Raw genomic sequence first — 26,550 nt, forward strand, 5'->3', positions numbered from 1 at the left:
ACGCCACGCCCCAAGCCTGATTTAACCGGCGTTCGCCAGCCTACTCATTGCCTTGCAACGAGGGTCGCTACTGTTAGTAGTTCTTAGTTGCACTTCGTCTGTTCTACGTTCCGGTTGACCTCTGCTTGTTCCTGACTCCGCTTCTGCCTGCCGCCTGCCATTGACCTCTGCTTGTTCCTGACTCTGCTCCTGCCTGCCGCCTGCCTCTGTCCTCAGCGTGTGCCCGACGTCTCTTCTGCCTGCCGCTGACCTCAGAGTGTGCCTGTCTCCGCTTCTGCCTGCTGCCAGCCTCCGACCTTGCCTGTGCCTGATTCTGCTTCTACTGGCTACCTGCCTGTCTGGGGTTCGTCTCCGTTCCTACTCACCATCCGTTCCAGCTCGGTTCCCCGCTACAGACTCCAGTCCTGCGTCCAGCTTGCTACAGTCTCCAATACGCTACCGACTCTGCCCCGGGTCTTCCGGCTCCGCTTCACTGCATCTACAGCCCCGGACCTGCTTTCAGACTGTTTCTACTCACTGCAAGCTAGAGACTCTTTCTGGACTTCTACCGCCCTGCTCTCGCCGGGCCTTCCAGCTCACTGTACACGGGACTCTGTGGTTTACTCCTTGCCCAGGCCTTCTTCCTATAGAGACTGTTACTGTGCTCCTAAGTCCCAAGGTTCTAGGACCCTACGGGCTCCTCCTGGGGGGTTCCTGGTTCCCGGGTGAAGATCTTGCCTGTGGCTCCACCTCCCGACCTACTCTGCCTTCAGGGTAGTTCGGCTCAAGGGTTCACACCTGGACTGCAGCTACCCAGACTGCAACAGTTTGCAAGGCCATGGACTCGGCGGAGTCGTCGATGCCCCCAGTCCTGCCGGAAATGGCCCAGCAAATACATTTTTCTATGCAGCAACAGATACAGGAGGTAGATCTAGTGCTGGAATCCATGCAAGGGTTGGTTGAACATCTGGGGACACCACCTACTCCTTGCTTTCCGGCAGGTGAAGTGGTCTCTGAGGAGGTTTTGGTTCGTCTCCAACACCAGCAACATTGTATTGATACCCTTGCAGCTACAGTGGACCAATTGGTTTCTCGTCTTGACGCTTCTACTCATCAAGGGCCTTCTGTACCAGTCCCTATTTCCAATACACAGTTGCCAGCTCCCAGCAGGTACGCTGGGGACAGCAAGACCTGCCGTGGGTTCCTGAACCAGTGTCAAGTACGGTTCACCCTGCTACCATCCCATTTCCCCACTGAGGCGGCTAAAGTGGCCTATATTGTTTCCTTATTGGATGGCAAGGCGCTTGAATGGGCTTCACCATTGTGGGAACGCTCCGATCCAATGCTACAAAATCTTCAGGAATTCCTTCTTCAGCTTCGACTAGCCTTCGATGATCCTGTACGCCAGCCCGCGGCGGCTTCAGAACTCCTGCACCTCAGGCAGGGCTCGCGTCCGGTAGCCGAGTACATTATCAATTTTTGAACCCTGGCCATGGAACTGGGTTGGCAGGATGACTGTTTAAAAGGGATCTTTCTTGAAGGCTTGGCTGGTCGGATTAAAGATGAACTGGCAGGACGGGAGATTCCTGAGGAGTTGAACGACCTAATGAACATTGCAAGCAAGGTTGACCGCCGTCTTCAACAGCGGGACAGAGAACTTCGACAGGCTAATAGGAGCCAGCAGCACCTGCCTGTCTCCTCCAGGTCTCCTCTGCAAAGGACTTCCCCTGCTGCCAGCCCTGCTTCTGAACCTTTGCAGCTGGGCAGGTCACCACTTACTTCGGAAGAGAGGAGCCGTCGGCGCTCCTTAGGCCTCTGCCTATATTGTGGAGGTAAAGGACATTTTCTGTCATCTTGCACTGAGCGTCCGGGAAACACCCGTGCCTAGGTTATACCGAGGAGCTACACCTAGGCGCTACCGGATCCGCTCCTCTGTGCACTCTGCCTGTAACCCTCAAATACCCCGGCGGGGAGGTCCAGATTCGGGCCTTTGTCGATTCTGGGGCCGAGGGGAACTTTATCGTGGCCGAGCTGGTGACACAGCTGGGCCTGCCTACGGAACCGAGGAATCCTCCTCTACGCATCTCTTCGATCCGAGGGACCTTGCTGTCTGGAGTCATCTCTCGCTCCACGAGACCTGTGACTTTGCAGATGGGTCTCTTTCATTCTGAGGAGATTTCCTTACTCGTCCTGGAACGAGCTGTACATCCACTGGTGCTGGGACTTCCGTGGCTTCGACAGCACTCTCCCGTCATTAGATGGGATGACTTCTAGCTTGTTAGCTGGGGTCCTGCCTGCTTTGACCGTTGTTTACACCTTCCCCGTCCTCTCAACTCTCTGTATCTCTGTTCCTCGCATCTCCTGCCTGAGGCCAACCAAAGTTTCCAAGATGTTTTCTCCAAAGAGATGGCGGAGATCCTTCCAGAACACAGACCGTTTGACTGTCCCATTGATCTGGTTCCCGGTACCACCCCGCCTCGTGGCCGTGTATATCCTCTCTCATTGCCAGAGACTAAGGCAATGTCTCAGTACATCTCCGAGAACTTAGCCAAGGGGTTTATTCGCCCATCCCGGTCACCGGCGGGAGCTGGATTCTTTTATGTGGGCAAAAAGGACGGTTCACTACAACCGTGTATTGACTACCGCGGTCTTAACGCCATCACCAAGCGGAACCGCTATCCACTCCCGCTCATCCCGGAACTACTGGATCGTCTCCAAGGGGCTCGCATCTTTACTAAATTGGACCTTAGAGGGGCCTATAACCTCGTCCATATCCGTCCCGGGGACGAATGGAAGACGGCATTCAACACGCGTGATGGGCATTACGAGTATCTCGTGATGCCCTTTGGGCTTTGTAATGCCCCCGCCGTCTTCCAGCACCTCATGAACGAGGTGCTTCGAGAGATGCTCCATTCCCACGTAATAGTCTACTTGGATGATGTCCTCATCTATTCCAAAGATATAGACTCTCACCGCCAGCATGTTTGCCAGGTTCTTCAGGCCCTCCGGGCTAATCAACTATATGCCAAGCTCGAGAAATGCGTCTTTGAAGCCGAGTCTCTATCTTTCCTGGGATACATTATCTCAGCAGCTGGCTTTCGTATGGATCCAGAGAAGGTAGCCGCCATCACGAAATGGCCCCAGCCAACGGGTCTCAAAGCCCTCCAGCGCTTCCTGGGCTTTGCAAACTTTTATAGACATTTTATTCCACGTTACTCTCACCGTGTGGCTCCTCTTACAGCCTTGACCCGCAAAGGAGCAGATGTTAAACACTGGCCGGATGCTGCAGTGGCAGCTTTCTCTGATCTCAAGGAGGCCTTCCTCTCAGACGTTTGTCTCCGACAAACCGGACCCTTCACGACCGTTCATCGTGGAGGTTGATGCCTCCAGTATCACTGTGGGGGCAGTCCTCAGCCAGCACTCTGACGCTGGACAACTTCTTCCTTGTTCATACTTCTCCCGGAAGTTCTCAGCCGCTGAAAGTAATTACTCCATTGGAGATAAAGAGTTGCTGGCGATAAAACTCGCCTTCGAGGAATGGAGACAGTGGCTCGAAGGCTCCTTACACACCACCACTGTTTATACGGATCATAAAAATTTAGAATTCTTGACCCAGGCTCAACGACTGAACCCCCGCCAAGCCCGCTGGGCCTTGTTCTTCAGTCGATTTGACTTTGTTGTACAATACCGTCCTGCTGCTAAGAATATCCGGGCCGATGCCCTGTCTCGCACCTCCTGTGCTGAGGAAGACATTGAGCCACCACAATTCATCTTGGATCCCGCTAAGGTTCATCTCTCAGCAATGACCATCCTCTCACAAGATAGAACGGTGCTCTCGTGCTGGGACCGCTTGACCGCATTGCGTTGGGCCCACGACTCCTTGATCGGAGGACACGCTGGACGGGAGAGGACCCTGGAGCTCGTTAACCGGTATTACTGGTGGCCCAACATCCGGCGTGATGTCGCCTCTTATGTAGCTTCTTGCCCAACCTGTGCTCGCCAGAAACCCAATCCTGGCTCTCCATACGGTCTCTTGCACCCGCTTCCGACCGAACCATGGACCCATATAGCTACAGACTTCATAGTTGACCTGCCTCCATCCAAGGGACATATGGTCGTCTGGGTCACAGTTGACCATTTCTCAAAAATGATTCATCTTGTTCCTCTGCCTAAGCTTCCCCCTGCACCTGAGTTAGCTCACCTGTTCGCCCAACATGTGTTCAGGCTCCACGGTCTCCCTCAGGATATCGTCTCGGACAGAGGTTCACAGTTTGTGGCCCGCTACTGGAGAGCCCTCTGTAAATGCTTTCGGGTAAAGCTAAGTTTTTCCACTGCCTTCCATCCTCAGAGCAATGGACAGACCGAGAGGATGAACAGGACCCTAAAGGCATACCTCCAGGCCTTCGTTAATGAGAGGCAAGACAATTGGTCAGAGCTCTTGCCCTGGGCCGAATTCGCATATAACAACCAAGTCCATGCTGCTACGGGCAAGTCTCCCTTCCACCTGGTATATGGTAAACCGTTACGACCACCACTTCCGCTAGAGGCTCCCAGTGTCTCACCTGCGGTGCAAGTAACGGCCCAGCAACTCCAAGCCTTGTGGCACATGACACGAAAACACCTTCTCCGTGCGGCCGCAAGGGCTAAGCAGACGGCCGACCATCATCGTCGACCAGCCCCCATATTCCCACCTGGGGATAGAGTGTGGCTAAGTACGAAGAACCTGCTCCTTCGACTTCCCTCTCGAAGATTTGCTCCGAAGTTCTGTGGTCCATTTCAAGTTGCTGAACGGGTGGGCCTGATATCCTATCGGCTTCGGCTACCCCCTTCCTTCCGAGTACACAACGTGTTTCACGCCTCACTGCTCAAACCGGTAGTTCTCTCCCGGTATCATCGTACGCCTGCGGATCCTGCGGTCACAACCATTGACGATGATCCTACATATCAAGTACGAGACGTCCTGGATATCCGATTTCACAACCGCAGATGGGAGTATCTACTGGCCTGGGAGGGCTGTGGTGACGAGGATAACACCTGGGAGCCCAGCTGGAATATTCTGGATAAGGATCTCTTGCACCAATTCCACCGAGACCATCCTGAAAAACCGGGTCCGCTCAAAAGGGGCCGTAAAGGGGGGGGTACTGTTGCGGTCTCCACAGCTTCCCCTCTATCTGCTCTGCTTGGTGCTCACCTCCAGTGCTGGAAACGCCGCTCCCGCGGTCCCGCTAGGCCTTCAGGGCGTACACCATTGCCAGATCATCGCTCTGCTGCCACGCACACAAGAATGCGCATTATGGACGCACGGCCACCGGAAGTCTGGCCCCGCCTGGGTTAACAACGCCACGCCCCAAGCCTGATTTAACCGGCGTTCGCCAGCCTACTCATTGCCTTGCAACGAGGGTCGCTACTGTTAGTAGTTCTTAGTTGCACTTTGTCTGTTCTACGTTCCGGTTGACCTCTGCTTGTTCCTGACTCCGCTTCTGCCTGCCGCCTGCCATTGACCTCTGCTTGTTCCTGACTCCGCTCCTGCCTGCCGCCTGCCTCTGACCTCAGTGTGTGCCCGACTTCTCTTCTGCCTGCCGCCTGCCACTGACCTCAGCGTGTGCCCGTCTCCGCTTCTGCCTGCTGCCAGCCTCCGACCTTGCCTGTGCCTGATTCTGCTTCTACTGGCTACCTGCCTGTCTGGGGTTCGTCTCCGTTCCTACTCACCATCCGTTCCAGCTCGGTTCCCCGCTACAGACTCCAGTCCTGCGTCCAGCTTGCTACAGTCTCCAATACGCTACCGACTCTGCCCCGGGTCTTCCGGCTCCGCTTCACTGCATCTACAGCCCAGGACCTGCTTTCAGACTGTTTCTACTCACTGCAAGCTAGAGACTCTTTCTGGACTTCTACCGCCCTGCTCTCTCCGGGCCTTCCAGCTCACTGTACACGGGACTCTGTGGTTTACTCCTTGCCCAGGCCTTCTTCCTATAGAGACTGTTACTGTGCTCCTAAGTCCCAAGGTTCTAGGACCCTACGGGCTCCTCCTGGGGGGTTCCTGGTTCCCGGGTGAAGATCTTGCCTGTGGCTCCGCCTCCCGACCTACTCTGCCTTCAGGGTAGTTCGGCTCAAGGGTTCACACCTGGACTGCAGCTACCCAGACTGCAACAGTAGTAGCACCTAATATGGAACCTAACATTGTGTAACTATAGCATGGGTTATTTTTCCCTATATGCATCACCTTGCACTTCTCCACATTAAATTTCATTTGCCATTTTGATGCCCAATTTTCCAGCCTCACAAGGACTTCCTGCAATTTATCACAATCTGCTTGTGATTTAACTACTCTGAACAATTTTGTATCATCTGCAAATTTGATTACCTCATTTGTCGTATTTCTTTCCAGATCATTTATAAATATATTGAAAAGTAAGGGTCCCAATTCAGATCCCTGAGGCACTCCACTGCCCAAACCCTTCCACTGAGAAAATTGTCCATTTAATCCTACTCTCTGTTTCCTGTCTTTTAGCCAGTTTGTAATCCACGAAAGGACATTGCCACCTATCCCATGACTTTTTATTTTTCCTAGAAGCCTCTCATGAGGACCTTTGTCAAATGCCTTCTGAAAATCCACATGTTTATTAACTCCTTCAAAAAAGTGAAGATTTGTGAGGCAAGACTTGCCTTGGGTAAAGCCATGCTGACTTTGTTCCATTAAACCATGTCTTTCTATATGTTCTGTGATTTTGATGTTTAGAATACTTTCCATGATTTTTCTTGCACTGAAGTCAGGCTAACCGGACTGTTGTCTTCATGTCGCTCTCCTCAGCATTCCTGAGACAGCGTGGGCAATTCTGTCCACCATCTTGAATCGGGCATTACCTAAGGCACTCGTGCGCACCAGGCCCCATTTTATACACGTCATGGCAGGAACCTCGGGGGCGTCCCTTCCGCATGACGTCATCTGCCTGCATGTATTTGAACCAGCCAAACTGAGCTACCTAAGAGTTAGCAAGGACTTCCTTCCTGCTGAATTGTACTCCTACGGAGACGCCTGCTTCACTACGCTGAACTCATTCCTGACCCAGAGACTTGAACGCTTTAGGTACCCGCTCCTCGGGGGCCTTGTCACAGTCTGGCTATCCGCTACTCGGAGGGCCTTTCTGCCTGGAGTCTCTCTACATCTACTCTGGGCTTTGTCTGGTTCAGCCTTGTGACTTCACTACCTTCAGCTGACGGAACCTCCGGTGTAACCCATGCCTCGAGCCACTACCGTGATCGCCTCAGCAACCCTCCTTGCATACTTCAGAGTGAGTACCATCTGCTAATCAGCTCTGCTGACCTCCTGCTTCACTCGCAACATCCTCCTGTGATTCTCGGCGTACCCTGCGCTGCGAACCACTACAAGATTGATATAGGAAGTTCCATCAAAAGATGGATTCCCCGGCGTACCCCGCTCTGCGGACCACTACTGGGAATATCATCAGTGAGCTACCCATTCCTCTGGACTGTGTCTCTCTCTTCCCACTTGGTGGGTTATCCTACGCTCCAGTATAATAAAGTCTCTTTGCTGTTGTGTCCGTCTCAGATGAGGCCACACCTATCGTGGTGAGTCCCCACAGGGCTCCTCCCTGTGGGTGGAGTCAGCTCTCACCCCAATCTAGGGTCTACAAACATACTCAGTTATAAGAGAAAAGTTGTTTTTATTATTCAAAGTACAATAATGCATAGGGTTAATTTGGTCAAGAAGAGCCATTAATTTGTTATGCCAAACAGAAATTTTCTCATCCAAGGAGGAACTGCAAAAATCTTCCAGAATTTCAATGGCGTGTGCCAATTTTTCAATGTCAACATTGTCTGTATTATGCTTAAGGATTTTTTCCTTTTTTGCTAGCAATTTGTCATGAACCACGCTGCCCGCGGGTTTCCCCGCGAGCAGACTCTTACCACATTGCTGTTCTTCTCCCAACACGGCAGGACGCCACCGTTGGGCCTCGCATGTGGCTAGAGCCGCAGTCTTGCCTGCCTACGTGGCCCGGAGGCCGCCCTGGATCCTCTTCTGCTCCGTGGTCGGAGCCGCGGCCTTCCTGCTTTTCCCCACAGGGCTGGGACCGCCCCCGATGCTTCCTCCATCTTCACGGCGCTAGGCCGCAAGCCCCGGTGCCATCCGGTGGCTGGAGCCGCCCCTGGGGCTCCCCGCAGCGGCTGGAGCCGCTGCCGACGTCAGGGCCTGCTCCTCAGGCCCTGCCTGCGTCTGACGCACAGACGCTGTGCAGGCCGCTGGCCATGGTCCTGCACAGCCCCTGTTTCCTGCTCCTTAGGCGCCGGCGCGTGCCTCTCTTCAACATTTAAAGGGCCAGACACAGGAAGTGTCCTGGCCCCACCTCTGTGACTGTTTCCTGCTTCAGCCCTATAAAGGGCTGCTCCGTCAGTTGTTCTGGGCGTTGCATCAAGGTGACTTCGCTCTGGAGGCTCCTGCCTGCCAGAGCCAGTGTAAGGTCTTCTACTCTCGTGGAGCTCCTCGTCTTGTCCGTTGTACCTTGTCAAGTCTTCGTACCTGAGGTCCTCGTCCAGGTGTCCCGATCTTCATGTCCTGGTGTCTCGTCCTGCTCCTCCGTTCCTGATGTTCCAAGTTCCGGGATGTCCTGTTCCTGCGTCTCGTCTTTGCTCTTGAGCCTTCTGGTACCGGTAGGCCGAGGGTCCCTCGGATGATGTGTGCCTGAGTGGACTAGCCTGCTGATGGACGTCTGTCCTGTGCTCCTGAGCCGTCATGCCCCGCCAGCCATTGTGGAGCTCCGGGCGACTTATGGCTCCGTCGTGACTGGACTGTTTCCTGCATCTGTCCCGTTCCTCTCGTGGTCCGTGACCAGCCTCTTGGGGCTGTGTAGGGCGCGTAGCGGACAGGGAGGTCCGTGACCAGCCCATTGGGTGCACCCGTGAAGGTGGGCTGAGTAGGGCGCCCTGAGAGACAATGCAAATGTCTTCCCAGCCATAGTCAAGTTACAAGTGTCTAGTCCGCGATGCCGTCTGCATCAATCCCAAGTATCTCGTCTGCGATGCCGTCTGCATCGATCCTGGTGTCACGTCTTCATAGTCCTGGTGTCATGTCTTCAGCCCAAGTGTCTTCGTGCCATGTGATGCCATTGCATCAATCTTCTTGTCTTCATGTCAAGGCCCATCTGCCCTCAACCTCAGGCCAGGCCTGCTGCTCCATGCTGCTCGCAGCAGGTCCGAAAGGGCCTGGAATGGTCGGAGGACCATTCAACTTCCAATATCCTCAGATGTTGGCCTTGGGAGCTTGCCAGCCTGGCCAAGGGCAAGATTGTTCAGCCACGCAGAGCCACCGTCAACCCTTGGCTCGGCCTAGAAGGTCTGGGTCAGGCTGAGGCCCATGGGCACACTAAAACACTGTTCTCAACAGAATGCAAGGCCCTTTCGAGGCCTACATAACACAAGTTATACGATATTATGTAAAGCAAGAGAAAAGTTATCTATACATGGTCAGTCCATGATAAAAAAAAACAAGTTTTTATTGAATTAGATAAGGAATTTTATCTGATGTAAAAATAAGATTAATTATAGACCATCCTTGTGTGTAGCTAATGAAATCCATTGTGTCAGCAATAAATCAGCCATGGCAAAAAAAAAAACCAACTTAAATTCAGATGATGTACTGGGCTCATCTGCATGAAATTAAAATCACTCAATAGTAAAAAATGTGAATTTCTAGCAGAACATTCATTGATCAGAAAAATTAACAGGCCTATCCTGTAAAGTGCGGCCGCGTTTACCCTGCTCCTAAGCCGCTTTTAACTCACGTTCCGGCCGCGTTAGCCCTTCCTGCGATCCCGAATCCCCTTTAACCTACTCCTACCGCGTCCTAAATTCCCCGGGCAATCCCTTCCGCCCGCGGCATGTATATTGCATGCAAACGAGCGAATTAGCTCGATATTGCATGCAAACGAGCCAATTAGCTATTCCCTAGCATCCCGTAACCCGCGCCCCGACTATCGCTAGTTTTCCCTGCCGTTTTGTCGCGCGTTTAACCTGCAAACTTACCGCCTACCCTGACCCCTGCGGTAGAGGCAGGGGTAAGGGTAGATGGCAAGCTTTCCCCCAGCCCCTGTTCACCTGCCCCGGCCGCGATCATGGGTGCCGGTCTCCGTGGCAGCCCCAGTCCTCTCCCCTGCTCCCGATGTCCGGAGGGGGGCTGCAACGTTTTTTTCGCTTTTTTTTTGGCTTCGGGAGGAGGGGAGAGGACTGGGGCTGCCACAGAGACCGCTTTCCCCCGTGCAAGTAAGTTGCTTCGCCGCTTCAGTTCTTCCCTCCTCCCGGAGCTGCTTTTTCAGCCTTGCTCCAGGAGGAGGGAAGAATAGACACTGACAACGGCGAAGACAGCGGCGAAGCAACGGCGGAGATAGCGGCGAAGCAAAAAAAAAACAAAAGCAATTTTGGTTTTTTTTTTTCCAAAAGCGACTTACTTTTGGGATCTGTCAAGATCCCAAAAGTAAGTCGCTTTTGGACGCCTGCCAACTTACTTTTCTGAAGCCATCATCAGGAACACATGCGCTCATAGCTCCTCCCGACGAAGATGGCCACCTGCACGGGGAAAGCGTGCAATTGGCCGCTCAAGACGTGACGTCGCGCCCTGCTCCGGGAGGAGGGAAGTTCTCTTCCTGTGTCTATTTGTATTTCCTGAACGCTATTCTTTTTACACTTACTTTTTTTTCCTACTTCTTTACTGAACCACAGTGATCTCTTCTTCCTCCTAACATGCCTGATATGATCATTTATTGTCATTTCAATGCTCTATTTTATTGCTGTCCATAGTTCTTCTGTATTTCTTATATCCACCTACTCCAGCAAGGCTTCCTTAACATATTTACTCATTTTCTTAAAGTTAATCCGGCCTGTTCTAGTACAGTTTGATTTTGATCCAGTGTTTTATACTGAACTGCATGGAATCCAGATTGTCCCCTAGCATCACCTCAGTGATATCGTTTCCATTTGTCAATGTCAGGTCCAATGTTGCCTCACCACAAGTAAGCTTATCAGCTAGTTGCATGAGAGAGACTTTTTGCAAGTTTTCAGTACCCCCCTATTTCTAGTTGATCCCACAGTTGGTGCCCTCCAGTCTACATCTGGTAGATTTATATCCCCCATCAACAGGACCTAACCAGGGGAGACAACTCAACCAACTTCAGGAAATATTTCTTCACACAGAAGGTGGTGGATGCCTAGAATACTCTCCAAAAAGAGGATGAGAACAGTTAATGAATGTAACAGGGCAAAGGATAAATATTGCGCATCTCGAAAGGCTTGAAATTGGTAAAGAAGTAAACTTTTGAATTAATTTACTGTTTTCATCCTCACCACCTCTTCTGGGAGGGCTTTCCAGGCATCCACCACCCGCTCTGTGAAGAAATATTCTGCCCCCCCCCCCCCCTGGAGTTTCATTTTGTAATCCCTAGTTCTATAATTTCCTTTCCAACAGAAAAGGTTTGAAGTTTGTGCATTATTAATGCCTTTTAGATATCTGAAGGTCTGTGTTATGACCGTTGGTCGCAGACGGCTGCGACCACGTCTACTCACGTCTTGTGCTGCCCTACTTCCCTCTCCGGGCCTGCTTGCAGCGGGGGCTAGCCTCTACCAAAGCGTATCTCTTGGTTCCTCGTGGTGGCTGGGATGCCGTCGCCATCCACGCCAACTCCTGGCCTTCCTAGGCGCGCGTGCCACCAGGCCCTCTTTTGAAGTTGCTATGGCAGGAACCTCAGGGGCGTCCCTGACCGATGACATTATTGGGTCAGGTTATTAAGCACCACCTTCGCCCCCTGGTAGCCAACTTGGCATCGAGCTCCATCGCTACTCTACTATCTCCTGTCTCCTCGGACCTCTGGTGACTGTCTCGAACCCCTCTTGGACTCTGGACCCTGGCTCAGGTACCCGCTCCTCAGGGGCCTGTGTGCACTGACTCCAGAGACCTGGTCTCCTGGCATCCCCTGCTCCTCGGGCTAGCCCTGCACCTTCCAGGAGTCCTACTTGCCGGGTTCCCGCACCTCGGAGTTGCCTCTGGGAATGCTCTCACCACTTGGGAGACCTATCTCCACGCTTCCCCGCTCCTCGTGGCAGTGCCTACGTTCTACATCAGAGACTGTCTGCGCTTCCCCGCTCCTCAGGGCAGTGCCTATGTTCTACTCCAGAGACTGTCCGTGCTTCCCCTCTTCTCGGGATTGCCTACGTCATTACCTGGAGACCCGACTTGGGCTTCCCCGAGCAGTGGGTTAGCCTACATCATCGCATCAGTACCTTCCTAGCTATGCAGCTCTGCCCCTCGGGGTTGCCTCTGCAGTATAGCAAATGTTGCTTACCTGTAACAGTTGTTCTCACAGGACAGCAGGATGTTAGTCCTCACATATGGGTGACATAATCAGGATGGAGCCCAATCACGGAAAACTTCTGTCAAAGTTTCCAGAACTTTGACTGGTAAGGACAACCTTGTCTTGCTTGGTGTCGAACCGGACTACCAGGAACTCTAGCGATTGGGAGGGCTGCAGGCAGCTCTTGGCTGTGTTGACGACCCACCCGAGATTCTGCAGCAGATTCTTGACTCTGGAGGTCACCTGGTGACTTTCCTCTGGAGATTTTGCCCTGATTAGCCAATTGTCCAGGTAAGGATATATGAGGATTCCTTCTTTCCTCAGTGTTGCCGCCACTACCACCATGATTTTGGTGAAGGTCCGAGGGGCGGTGGCTAGTCCGAAGGGTAGCGCCCAGAGCTGGTAATGATGGTCCAGTATCGCAAAGCGTAGGAAGTGCTGATGGTTTTGATGGATCAGTATGTGGAGATAGGCTTTGGATAGATCCATTGAGGTCAGGAATTCTCCCGGCTGTACTGCCCTAATGACTGAGCAGAGTTTCCATGTGGAAGTGTGGTACCCACAGGTAACAACTGACGGGCTTGAGGTCCAGGATGGGCCAGAACGTTCCTTCCTTCTTGGGAACGATAAAATAGATGGAATAGTGACCAGTATTTTGTTGGTGTGTGGGCACCGGAGTTATTGCCTTTAGGCTGAGTAGCTTCATCAGTGTGGTTTCCACTGCCGTCCTCTTGGAGAGGGCATGGCACGGTGATCTCACAAATTTGTCTGGAGGGATGCTGTGGAAGTCCAGATAGTATCCCTCTCGAATGATGGTTAGGACCCACTTGTCTGACATTATCTCGACCCATCTTTGGTAGAAGAGGGTAAGTCTGCCCCCTATGACTTCTTCCGGTGGATGGGTCTGTTGATTCTCATTGTGGGGTGCGGCCGGGGACAGGCTCAGGGACCTGTCCCTGAGCCTGCTCCCCTCTTGTTGTGTTTGTTCCAAAAGGACTGAGCCCTGCCTGCGGGGCAAGGTGCTTGGTAGTGTGTGTTCTTGTATGGTCTAAAGCGCTGAGCTCCTCTGCCCTTGGTTCTTCGGGGGGAGGAGCGCTGGTTTCTTTTGTTCCTGTCCTCCAGTAGGCGAGGTACTGGAGATTCGCCCCATTTGTTGGCTAGCTTCTCCAATTCGCTTCCAAACAAGCAAGATTATTTAAAGGGCATCCTCATGAGGTTCGCTTTGGATGTAGTGTCGGCCAACCAGTTTTGGAGCCATAGGTCTTCTGGCTGCTACTGCCGAGGCGACGTTCCCGGCAGAGGTGCGCACTAGGTCTGAGGTTGCATCCGTGAGGAATGATACCGCTGGTTCCATTGTCTCAACCGGTGTGGTTGCATCTCTGGAGAAGTGCAAACAAGAATGTGTCACCACGGCACAGCAGGAAGCAATCTGAAGAGTCATTGCTGCTACATCAAAGGACTGTTTAAGGATGGATTCCAGTCATCTGTCCTGGGCATCCTTTAGTGCCGCTCTTCCTTGACAGGAATGGTCGTGCACTTGGAGGTTGCGCAGACCATTGCGTCCACCTTTGGGAGCTACAGGAGTTCCTTAGCTGCGGGTTCCAAGGGATATAGGGCTTCTAGGGCCTGTCCTCCTTTGAAGTTGGTCTCTGGGGCATTCCATTCCAGGTCAATCAGTTGCTGTACCGCTTGCAACATTAGAAAATAGCAGGAGGTCTGACAGAGGGAGACCAAGATGGGGTTTATCTTTGGTTCCGCTGTGGGGTCCGTGCCTGGAATGTCCAGCGTCTTCAGGGTCTGAGACACGAGATCTGGTAACTTGGCTTTGGAGAAGAATCGCAGCATGGTTCAGTACAGTTCCATTCCTGGGGGGATTTCTCCTTCCTCCAGGGAGTCAGCCTCGTCCTCAGAGGTGTCTGTATCCCCGGTAGGGAGGCTCTTGTTAGGAAGGGCACGTCTCGATGGGCCCGAGAGGTATTTATTTATTTATTTTTAATTTTTCTATACCGAGGTTCCTGTACAAGTACAAATCACACCGGTTTACAATATAACTAAAACATTCGCTAAGGAGCATTACATAGAACAGTGAAGGGAATTGAATATGGAATGTGTTATAACTTGAACATATAGTACATGTAACTTATCAAAGCATATAACTTAACATATCGTAACAGGTCTAACCAGAACTAACATGTATTATAACTCAACATATCGTAATATATCGTGATACAGGTATCTTAGGAGAGCATTTAGGACAAATAACTGAGACAAAATAACCAGTCCCGTTATGTCATAACATAACATGGCAAATTAGAGGAACGCGTGGGAAGGATGAATTAGAAACATAATAAGCGAAAAGACTGACTGTGTCGACTGACTGGGGTGTCAGCAGTGGGAATTAAGAGATTGAAATGACTGGAAATAAGAGTCTGTGATGGCAGGAGTCTAGAGTTTGGTAGGACGGAATTAAGAGTCAGGGAAGGCTAGGCTGAATAGCCATGTTTTAAGTCTTTTTTTGAAAGAAGATGGGCAATGCTCTTGCCTGAGGTCCAGAGGTAATGCATTCCATTGATGAGGACCTGCTGTCGAAATGGCCCTCTTTCTAAAGGATGATTTAGCTTGTGTGGCAAACAGAGTGTCTTTGTAGGCGCTTCTAATTGGTCTGGAAGAGGTATGTGGTGTGAATTGAATAGTGGTCTCTAGGGAGGTTAGGTTGTGTTTGGTTTTATGAATGATCGTGAGGACTTTGAAGAGTATCCTGTACCTGATGGGAAGCCAGTGGAGGTGTGGCAGAGTGGGGGTGATATGATCCCTCTTTTTGGTGTTGGTGAGGATCCTGGCTGCTGAGTTTTGAACCATTTGAAGAGGTTTTATGGTGTTGTCTGGGAGCCCGAGCAGGAAGGAGTTACAATAGTCCAGTTTTGACAGGATGATGGCTTGTAACACCAATCTGAAATCTTGGAAATGAAGGAGTGGTTTTAAGTTTCTGAGGACTTGTAATTTGAAGAAACAATCTTTCACGGTGGTGTTCATGAAGTTCTTTAGGTTAAGCTGGTTGTCTAGGATCACGCCTAGATCTCTGACGAAAGGTGATGATTTAATAGTTGAGTTGATAGAATAGGAAGAGGGTGGTGGAGTGGTGAGGATTTCCTTTGAGATGATGAGAATCTCGGTTTTGTCGCTGTTTAGGACCAGGTTGAGAGAGGAAAGTAGTTGGTTAATTTCTTGAAGACAGGTGGTCCAGTGGTTGAAAGTTTTTTGAAGAGAGTCTTTAATCGGGATGAGGATTTGGACATCGTCTATGTAAAGATACTTGGAACGTCTTGCGTTTCTGGTGGCAACTGGGACTGGGTCGCAGTCGGCACCGAGTGCGCTTGGGCAAAGGTTTGTAGCCCTTTGAAGAATTCCACTCAGGAAAAAGTCCCTGGGTCCATGTTGATTCCAGGGGGTGTTATAGTGGAGGCCCCAGAGATGTCTTCCTGTGTAGGAGCAGAGTTGGAGATACAGAGGTCCGGGATACTATCATTAGTGGATCCAGATCCCTCTACTGGCCGTGAGGGACCTTGTTTGGTTCCCCCTGAGCCTCTTCGCACTGCTGGCATAGGGAGGAGGCCACATCTGGTTGCGCAACTCTCAGGTGGCAGGCTGGGCAGAGGGCTTGTCCCTTGGCCTTCTTGGCAGGCGGTGCCAGGATTTGTGCTCGTGGTGAGCTTCAAAACTCGTCTGTGCGTGTAGGAACACGAGCCAGGAGGCTTGGTTGAGCACTCCGGGTGCATCGAAGATGTGCGTGCGGAATGCCTAAAGAAGTGCATGTGCGCCTGGCTGAGATGTGCGCACCGTTGTGCGCACGGCAATATTTGTGCGCTCGGGCCGTTTACGCGGGCCGCTATGTGCCCGGCACTGTTATGCGTGTCGCTGTGCGCACAAGTCGGTTGTGTGCACGACTCAGTTGAGCGGGCAATACGGTGGTCAAGAAGGGGAAATAGCGCCGACGACCACGCGGACAAGATGGCGACCCCCCAGGAAGGTCTCCACGTGTGTGGACCCTCGCACCGGTTCGGGGTCTAGCCCGATGGGGCTGCTCAACCCGATGTAACAGATGCCAGAAGGGACGATCTGTGCAGCAAATTGAGCTTCGGAGACCAGAGACTTTAAGAGAGGTTTCTACCTTACCTGCTCTCGGAGTTTCCCAGTCTCGTGCCAGGCGGTCTCCGGCTCCGGGAGGAGAGGGAATTATCTTCACCGCCGCGCTCGATTTTGCACCCGCTGCCTCTCAGCCACCCTGAGGGCTAAGTCCACGCCAGGAGCCGGCTACCGGACCGAGATTTGCCTCTGAGGGATCTCGGAAATCACCTCAGGAATTCTCGACTGGGGGAGGGACCATTAGGTATCACCGCAGGAGAGCGGGGCTTGTCTCGTAGAGGTAAGTTTTCTTTCTTCTTTGTTTTAAAATTTCTAACACTATTCTAGTGAGTGTAGTGTCCCTATCTGCTTAGGAGACTGAGAAATACTGAAGAGCTAAGCTTCCTGCACGGGTATATGTAGGCTGACGTCAGCTTTGAAATCTGGCTCCGTCTCCCATCTGCTATCACGAGTACACTATACCCATTGGTCCTGAGTCCATCTGGTTACATGCTAGGAAATTCAGATTTAACACATTTCTGTTGAAATACCTCTATTTGCTCTAAACGTTTTTCACATTTTACTATATTTGATTTATTTAAGGCGACTGAGTCCTCCAAGTTACAAAAACTCTGCTGGGTATTCATAATATTCTGAGATAAATTTACAATAGCTTTCTCCAGAGACTTTATCGCAGTCCATAATGAGCCTAAAGTAACCTCAGGTATATCTTGAGGTATAATTATGTTCTCCTCCTGTTTGGGCTCATCTTTACCTCCCACAGCCTGGTCTCCACTCTTACCACCTTCCATTCTCAGAGATGATATATTGTCAGGACTATCCGTCCCTAACAAAGGACTAGAAAGCCCCAACTTCAGATGTACAGGTGGAGAGGGAGTACTAGGAGCTCCGGGGCTAAGTGATATTGCCTCGGCCAGCAGAGCAGACTCCCACTCCGACTCGGCTTCTGCAGCTGCCCTATCCTCCGGATTCATACCCAGCATTGGTGCAAAAAAAGTTGAGATCCTAGGTTGAGATGTTATGGGCTCAGGTGTTCATGTTAAAGTCTCCCTGAACCTGGCCTTTCTTTTAGTATGTAACATATCACTCCAGTCTTGGGATAAAATTACCAAGTAAATAAGAAATGGATATCACTTCTTTACAACCTCCTCTGCTTAAACAAATTAGCTTGAAGGGGCTGTAGGAGATAGAAAAATCAAGGTAAACAAATGCAAACTTACTAGCAGTCCAAGAAATCTTGATTTGTAAAATCACAGGTAGTAATTTTTCCTTCAGTCCAAGACAAAGCCGCACGCCCCTTTGGTGCGCAGCTTCGGCACGCGCCGGTGGAGACTTCGCGCCGCAGGAGGAGTTGGTTTTAAACCCTTCCGGGCCCTCTTTGATGACTTTGATAGGGCACGTGGGAACTCCATCGGGGCCAGGACCATCCTCACCCCTAGGGATCTCAGTTGGGCGGAAGCAGCAGGTAATTTCAAATTCAGTTCCAGCAGCAGGTAAAGCCAGGTTCTCCTCAGCCCCTGTGGAATACTTTTAATGCTGCTTTTCATTTTCTTTTTTTTTTCTTTCTTTTTTTTTTTTAAGAGGGAGGAGGGTGGTGGTGGAAGAAGGGGTTGGATTTTTATTTAAAGTCCTATAGTTCTACTGCAGCAAATGCTTTATATCTGCTGTCAGAAAGCTGATACATGGGGCACAGAATGCTCTGGTATTCTATGAAAACATTTTCCACTAGAAATAATAATTGTCTATTGTGTGCCAGGATCTGCTTTTCTATGGCACTAAACCTGAAAATCTACATTTATCATACTGCTCACAAGCTTCCAGATTGGCCACTTGGTAACATCACAAAGGTGCTCTGCCAGCTACAGTCAAACCAAAATAGCCTGAAGTAGTAATAACAGGAGTAAATGTAACATATTTATAAAGTGAATGCCATCCATATATGTATTAGTTTATATAATTGATTTGACTGAAGTGACACACACATATAAGAAGATTGTTAAACAAATAACTGGTGACTCAGCCACTGCAGGTTTTAAAAGTAAAAAACTATAATACAACCAACCTGTTTATTTCTTGTTTTGAGAAATCTCTTCTAGGTTTTGCAAGATCCAGAATCCTCTGCGATGGCATTCTGAAGTAAGAAAGAGCAGACTGAGGTCTTGCGGGCTCCTGGTTTCCTGAGACTAACTTCTTGCTAAAGAGACAACAAATAATGATCAGAAACATTAACACTGAGGTCTATATTCACACACATTTAGCTGGATAAACTAAGAAGTTATCCAACTAAATAAAAAATGTGGCCTCTTATCTTATTTAGCCAGCTAGAATTTGGTCAGATAACTCAGGAGTGTTCCAGGAGCAGTCCAGAGATGTTCTGGGGAGGAATTGAATTAGCTGGATAAATTATCTACTAGTTCCCATATTCAGAGTTGGCCAGATAACTTATTCAGCTAAACCTGGTTGGCCCATAGACCTGTCCTAAAATTAGCTGGATAAACTTATCTAGCTAATTTTAGGATATCCAGGTATATTCAGTGGTGTGGCTGTACCGCTGAATATACAGCACTAGTTAGCCAGATATGTTTATCCAGCTAATTAGCAGAGCTGCACAGCAGTTGAATATGGACCTCTAAGTGTTGGTCCAGAATGAAAAAAATCAAATCAACCAAATCCTTGACACACATCCCTAAAATCTATAAAAGGGAACACAGAGAAGGTAGCATGTTATGTATGATTTTGATGCTCAAGTTACAGTATAAGATGGGACTTGCCTAACTCCCTGTGTAATCGAGCATCGATGAGGTCTTGGTCTTTCTAACTCCGGCTCCAAACACTTCAGAACTATTTGCTAAATAGAAAGAAAGAAAAATATGTAGTAAGCAAGGTTGCTCACGTTATTACTCCTACATTAACCAAATCCTATATAAATTATAAAATGTCATCATACTATTGTTAATAAAAATCTCAAGGCAGTAACAATGATCTTTAATAGCATGTCTACAACACCATCCTTGGATAATTCTTGTAGTAGCTAATTCAAAATATCACAGCCTGCAGAGTATTCAGTTTTCACTCGGAGCAGTAAAGATCCTAGAACTCCACACTACCAAAATGCATTGTAAACACAGTCATCTCTGGTATGATGCATGTTATTTATTTATATATTTAAAAGTCATTTATGAACCACACACTCCACAGATCATGGCAGTTTGTAATAAAAATATACGAAATAAATATAAAACATGTATTTTCTAAATGTAAACAGCATATATCCACACATAGCTTCCAACTTTCCATAAGATATACCACTTTCTTTAATAAGGCTCAACTTGTCAATATACTAGGCTTATTATCCTCCAAAGACCTGTTTAATGAGCCATGTTTTTAAAAGAGAAATAACTACTTACCTGATAATTTCCTTTTCTTTAATAAGGACAGGTGAATCCAAAACCAGTGGATTATGCACCTCTGCCAGCAGATAGAGACGGAGCAAAGCTGACATCACAGTACATATACTTCTGCAGTGATATCAGCCCGCCAGTATTCTCTGCAAAAGCCAACTGTGGACAAACTAACAAATTTTGATTATTAACAGATAATCATTCCAGCGCTCAGCAAACAGGAAAACACTGAGTTCAGACAAAAAGTGTAATAACACTAGTCTAGGAACTGGATTAACACTTACCAGTACTCTCTGGAACACGCAGACACACAGAAGGACAAGAGCACCACCATCCGGCAGCCAAGGGTGAGAAGGTGGATTTACCTGTCCTTATTAAAGAAAAGGAAATTATCAGGTAAGTTATAATTTCTCCTTTCTTAGCATATGGACAGGTGAATCTGAAACCAGTGGGATATACCAAAGCTACTCCCGAACAGGGCAGGAGGCTGCCCACGGTCCAGTCAAAACTGCACATGAGAAGGCTGTGTCCTCCCATGCCTGCACATCCAGGCAATAATGCCTGGAAAAGGTGTGTAAAGAGGACCACGTCGCAGCTCGGCAAATGTCGACGGGAGACAACAATCTAACTTCTGCCCATGACACTGCCTGAGCCCTAGCGGAATAAGCCCTAACCTGACTAGGTAACAACTGCTCCACATCCATATACACGGTCATGACTACCTCCTTAATCCAGCGGGCTACTGTAGCCCATGACGCCGGCTCACCCTGTTTACTCCCACCATGGAGAACAAACAAGCGATCTGTTTTCCTGAGAGGTCTAGAAACCTCCAAATTCAAGAATGCCTCTTGACATCCACGGAGTGTTGCAGGCAATATTCCTTCGCATTTGTTTTCCTGTCCAAAGATGGCAGGGAAATAGACTGATTCAAGTAAAAATCCGAGACCACTTTTGGCAAAAAAGAAGGAACAGTACATAGCTGTATCACTCCTAGAGGCACTCATAGAAACGGCTCCCAGCAAGACAAAGCCTGCAGATCGGATACTTATTGCGCAGAACAAATTACCACAAGAAATACCGTTTTCAAGGTCAGTAACCTCAAGGAAAGTTTACAATTCAGCCGAAAAGTAGGGTCCACTAAAAAATCCAAAACTAGATTAAGACTCCACAAGGGCACCGGTAACTGCAAGGGAGGACGAAGATGCTTCACTCCTTTCAAGAAACGGGCCACATCTGGATGAGCTGACAAGGGTCCACTATCCACGTGACAATGGAAATAGGCAAGAGCAGCCTCCTGTACCTTTAATGAATTAAGGACCAACCCTTTACTCAATCCATCCTTCAAAAATTCCAAAATGAGCAGGATCTTAACCAAACAAGGAAGAGCACCTCGATCTTCACACCAAGCCTCAAACACTCACCACACCTGCACATAGACTAAGGAAGTGGAGAACGTTTTTGCTCATAGCAAGGTGGCAATCATTGCAGTAGAATATCCCCGCTTCAGCAACCAAGCCCTCTCAAGGGCCATACCGTAAGTTTCCCGCCACTGCCCCTTTAAATCTGACCCCCTTGCTCACATGCATGCTCGCCTAAGGGGCGGGGTCAGAGAGAGGAGCTCAGTGGCATCTCCCTCGTGGGGTCGCCACTGCAGAGAAGGCCAACCAAGTCCCGGGAGAAGTGGAGACGCCACGGCATGCTGAGAGGCCAGCGGGAGGTAAGAGTTCGGTCGCGGAGTCCCGCGGCCGGGAATCGCAACAGGAAGCTCTCTCCCAGACTCTTGGCCTGAATCAGCCAGTCATACCAGGGTCCTATCTTTTCTCAACTCTGTCGCCACTAGCACTATAACCTTGAAAAAATTTCTGGGCACAGTCGCCAAACCAAAAGATAGTGCTTGAAACTGGTAATGACATCCCAACACCGCAAAACATAAAAATCGTTGCTGTTCTAATCAAATGAAAATATGCAGGTACACCTGAGACAGATCCAGAAACATCAGGAACTCCCCAACTGTACTGCCATTATGTTGCAACCGTCCCTTCCCGACGGCTTCACTCCGCCTACCTTTCTTTCTTTGCACCTCCTCTCGCTATGGTTGGACGCCTGGCTGCCGCAGCGTCTGCCTGCCATCCTCTCCGGCGTTCCCAGACCTGCCTCCCGCCATGCTCCACTGGTACCTTAGGGCGCGGCCCTCACTCTTATTTCCTACTTGGCGCGAACCTCAGGGGCGTCCCCCTATGATGACATCACGCTGTCTGGATATTTAATGCCTACAATGTTTGCTAGCCTCTGAGTTAGCAAGGGGGATTCTTATGGATGGGATTCGCTCTCCATACCCAGCTACTCTGCCTCTCCAATCTTCCATTGGACTTAACGTTAAAGGGGTACCCGCTCCTCAGGGGCCTCACTTGCTTTTCAGGTCTCTATCTGGAAACCGGTACTTGCTCCTCAAGGACCCATATTCCCTGACTCGCTGCCTGCTCCTACCTTCTCTTCTGCCTGGAAGAATTCGCTATCTTCAACACTAGTGAGTACTACCATCTTCACCTCAGAGCTGTTCTCTGGAACCAGGTACTCGCTCCTCGAAGGCCTGCCTACGTTCCAGCCCTAGTGCCATCTCCTACGTGGAACCGCTGTGTGAGTACATTACCTTCAAGCCTCTCAGCTCTCAGGTACTCGCTCCTCAAGGGCCTGCTCTCCCTATCGTGGGGTTCTCCATACTGGGGCTATCTATGGAAACACTGTTTTCGGTAAGCAAACTTGCTTTTTCCCGTTGATAGCAGGGCTGAATTAGTTTTGCTGTCATGGGAGTCCTAAGCTTCCAATCACGCACACAGGTATTTAGTAAGGTATTATGCGTGATGTACGATTGTGGATAGTCAAGTAAATTTTCAGGTGGACATAGTTTGTAGAATAACTCGTCCGAGTTTAGCATCATCAGTTGGCTGTTGATCCAGACAGTAGTGAGATGTAAATGTATATACAGATGACCAGGTGGCTGCCTTGCAAATGTCTATGGCCGCCACATGACGTAGATGGGCCAGGGAGACAGATACTGCCCTCACTTGATGTGCATTAGGTTGCGAAGGCAATGTTAAGTTGTGTTTTGTGTAACAGAATTGAATGCATTGGGTGATCCAGCTAGATATGGTCCATTTTGCTACCGGTAGACCAGGAGCATTCGGGTTGAAAGAGACAAATAGTTGAGAGGCTCTTGACTCGGACTGCGTTCTTTGTTTATAATATGCTAGTGCTCTTTTGCAGTCCAATGTGTGCAGTAATCTTTCTCTATTATTTTGGTGAAGCTTGGGAAAGAATGTGGGTAATTCGATTGATTGGTTCAAGTGGAACTGGCTGACCACTTTTGGAAGGAAAGAAGGCTGTATGCGAAGTACCACCTTGTTATGAAAGAACTGTATATATGGGCTGTAGTGTACTAGAGCCTGCAGTTCACTGACTCTGCATGTGGATGTTAAAGCAATGAGAAATACTACTTTCCAGATAAGATATTTAATGTGTGCCTCCTCCATCAGTTCAAAGGGGGCTACCATTAGTTGTTCCACCACGATATTCAGATTCCATGGTAATGGAGGCTTGGAAATCGGAGGTCGGAGGTGAGTCAGGCCCTTTAGGAAACGGGAGACACAGGGCTGGACAGAGATGGGTTGTCCTCTATACGGCCGATGGTAGGCCGCTATCACACTGAGATGTACTCTGATCGAAGAGGTTGCCAGTCCCGTAGTATATAACGAGTGAAGATAGTCCAACAGTTTTTCTAGTGCACAGTCTAATGGAGGTATACCTTTTCCAGAGCACCAGGATGAATATCGTTTCCATTTGAAGGTATAATTCCTTTGTGTGGATGGTTTTCTTGAGGCGAGAAGTACAGTTTGTGCGGAGACTGATATTCCCTGTTCCGTTAAGAGGAGCCGCTCAATCTCCATGCTGTCAAACGTAGCGATTTGTGCATGGGATGGAGTAGTGTTCCTTGCTCCTTCGTCAACAGATCCCTGTGATCTGGTAATGTTATCGGTTGCGCTATTGATAGGTGTAGAAGGTGGGTATACCACGGTTAGCGGGGCCACGCTGGCGCTATCAGAATTAACTGTGCTGCGTCGCTTATACACTTTTGTAACATTCTGGTAATAAGGGGTATTGGAGGAAACGCATACATTAGAGTTTCTGTCTATGGAAGAAGGAACGCATCCTGAGATGTTCGACGAGGGCTGGTCCAGACTGAACAAAAACGAGGGATCTTTGCGTTGAGCTCCGTTGCGAAGAGGTCGATCGTTGGGCATCCCCATTCCTCAAACAACATTTCTGCTACTTGCTGATTGAGTGATCATTCCTGAGGGTAGAATACCCGACTCAGCCGGTCGGCTTGAGTGTTGACAGCTCCCAGTAGGTATGTCGCTTGAAGGTGTATGGAGTGACGCGACGCATGGTCCAGAATCTGTAAGGTTTCCTTGCAGAGGGACCATGAACTGGACCCTCCTTGTTTGTTGATGTAGTACATGGCTACTTGATTGTCTGGGTAGACCATGACTCATCGGCCTCTTAAGTGCGGAAGGAATGTTTGGAAAGCATTTTTTATTGCTCTGAGCTCGAGTAGATTAATTTATAGATTCCTTTCTGCTGGGGACCAGAGGCCTTGTGTTTGCAGGTGGTCCAAATGAGCTCCCAAACCCTTGCGAGAGGCATCGGTGGTCAAAACTATATTGTGGGGGGGTATTGTGAATAGTGCTCCCTTCATTAGTGTTTTTGGCTGGAGCCACCACGTTATATCCTGTAACATGGATCGAGTTAGTTGCACTCGGGTCATTAATGCTTGGGAATGCTGCTTCCACTGCATTTTGAGATCCCATTGTAGTCAGCGCATGTGGAGTCGGGTGTTTGGGACCGTATGAATGGCTGCCGCCATGCGACCCAGAAGTATGAGGATCTGTTGTGCTGAGGGCTGTTTGAGCAACCTGGCGGAGTGGAAAAGGTGTCGCATCTCTAGTCTCCGCTCTGCTGGGAGAAAAGCTCTGGTGCTGAGGGTATCCAGGCGCGCCCCAATAAATTGAAGAGATTGCGTCGGTACCGTATTAGATTTCTGATGGTTGACCAGTATACCCAAACAATGTGGGCATTGTAGCGTTTGGTGAAGGTACTCTTTGAGGGACTGCGGGGACGAGGCCACTAAGAGCCAGGTGTCCAGATAAGGAAAGATTTTGATGCCCTTCTGACGAAGATGTGCCACCACCACTGCCATGCACTTGGTGAAGACCCTGGGGGCTGACGAGAGGCCAAAGGGTAGTACTCTGTATTGGAAGTGTCATTCCCGAAACTGGAATGAGAGGTACCTCCACGAAGAGCGGTGGATAGGGATATGTGTGTAAGCATCTTTCAGATCTATTGAGCACATCCATTCCTTGGGTTGCAGAAGTGGATTATATGGTCTTTAGGGAGACCATTTTGAACTTTTCTTTGATGAGATGTTTGTTCAACTCCTGCAGATCCAGAATTGGACATTGTCTTCCTGTCTTCTTGGGAATCAGGAAATAAGGCGAATAAAAGCCCTTGTGATGAGCATGTAGAGGAATCCGTTGGATCGCTCGTTGTTGTAGTAGGGATGAAATTTCCTGTGTTAATTGCTGTTGGTGACCTGGAATTCGACTGGGAATTAGGTGTGGTAGATTGGGTTTGTCACGGAAACGAAGTTGATAACCTTGTCGTATAATTTCTAGAACCCATAGGTCTGTAGTTATGGAATCCCAACATGGAAGGCATAAGGTGAGCCTCCCCGGGGGGGTGCAGTGGCAGTGATGATGGCGGTGGTATTAAAAAGACGAGGTTGGCTTGACTGTCTGCTGAGGTTGTTGTGCCGGTGTTCTCTGTTGTCTTACCCTGTTGTCCCTCCTTGCCTGCAAAGGTGGTGGTGGAGTTCTTTGTGGTGGATTGTAAGGACTAGAACGAAATTGCTGATATTGCTTATATGGGTGTCGTTAATATTGTTGCCTGCGGTTGGTGGAGTAATATCTCCGTCGTGCAGCAAAAGATGAGGTATGTGTCAACGATTAGACAGCTATAGCCTGGTCTTTCAAATTTGTGACCGTTTCTTGGAATTTGTCTCCAAATAGGTTGTCGCCCTTGCATGGTACGTTCACTAGACGCTCATGCAGGTCTTCCCTAATGGCGCTGGAATGGAGCCAGGCCATTTCGCGGGCGGCGATGGCTGATGCGGATTAATGAGTCGATGACTCGAATGACTCGTATACCGTCCGGAGAAGGTGTTGAATTCCCTCCTCGGTTGACTTATGGCTGGTCGAATCCCTCCTCGGTTGGCTTATGGCCAGTGTCTCCGGAGCAGGTAAAGCTGCCTTCAGGGTCTGCAGATTTTCATATAGATATTGGATCAGGTAGAATTGGTGCTGGTCAATTACGGAGGATAGCATAGCTGATTGATTTGCCTTCTTACCAAATTCATCCAGGATTCGTTGGTCTTTCCCTGGAGGTGTTGACGCATGCAGTCGGGATCGCTTGGTGCGCTGCATTGCGGATTCCACAACCAACGAAGCATGGGGCAGCTGTGTTGTGGAATAGAATATTGATTTTTGCATTCTAAATTTGAGGTACGTCTTTTTGGAGACCAGTGGAATAGTATATGGTGTCTCCCAGGATTTTTCAAG

The 26,550-nt window shown here is 49.6% G+C and overlaps 1 protein-coding gene across 1 annotated transcript in view; it reads right to left on the reverse strand.

Moving 5' to 3' along the window:
• LOC115091127 overlaps positions 1 to 26,550 on the reverse strand; it is a 394,241-nt gene that overhangs the window by 246,109 nt on the left and 121,582 nt on the right. Inside the window, exons 3-4 of the mRNA XM_029601056.1 lie at positions 19,250 to 19,326; positions 18,541 to 18,672 (exon numbers count right to left, since the gene is read on the reverse strand). Of these exons, the coding sequence (XP_029456916.1) occupies positions 18,541 to 18,608 (68 nt within the window). The 5' untranslated portion in view covers positions 18,609 to 18,672; positions 19,250 to 19,326. The remainder of the gene's footprint in view (positions 1 to 18,540; positions 18,673 to 19,249; positions 19,327 to 26,550) is intronic.

This window comes from Rhinatrema bivittatum, chromosome 1, assembly GCF_901001135.1.
Source record: "Rhinatrema bivittatum chromosome 1, aRhiBiv1.1, whole genome shotgun sequence".
NCBI lineage: Eukaryota > Metazoa > Chordata > Amphibia > Gymnophiona > Rhinatrematidae > Rhinatrema > Rhinatrema bivittatum.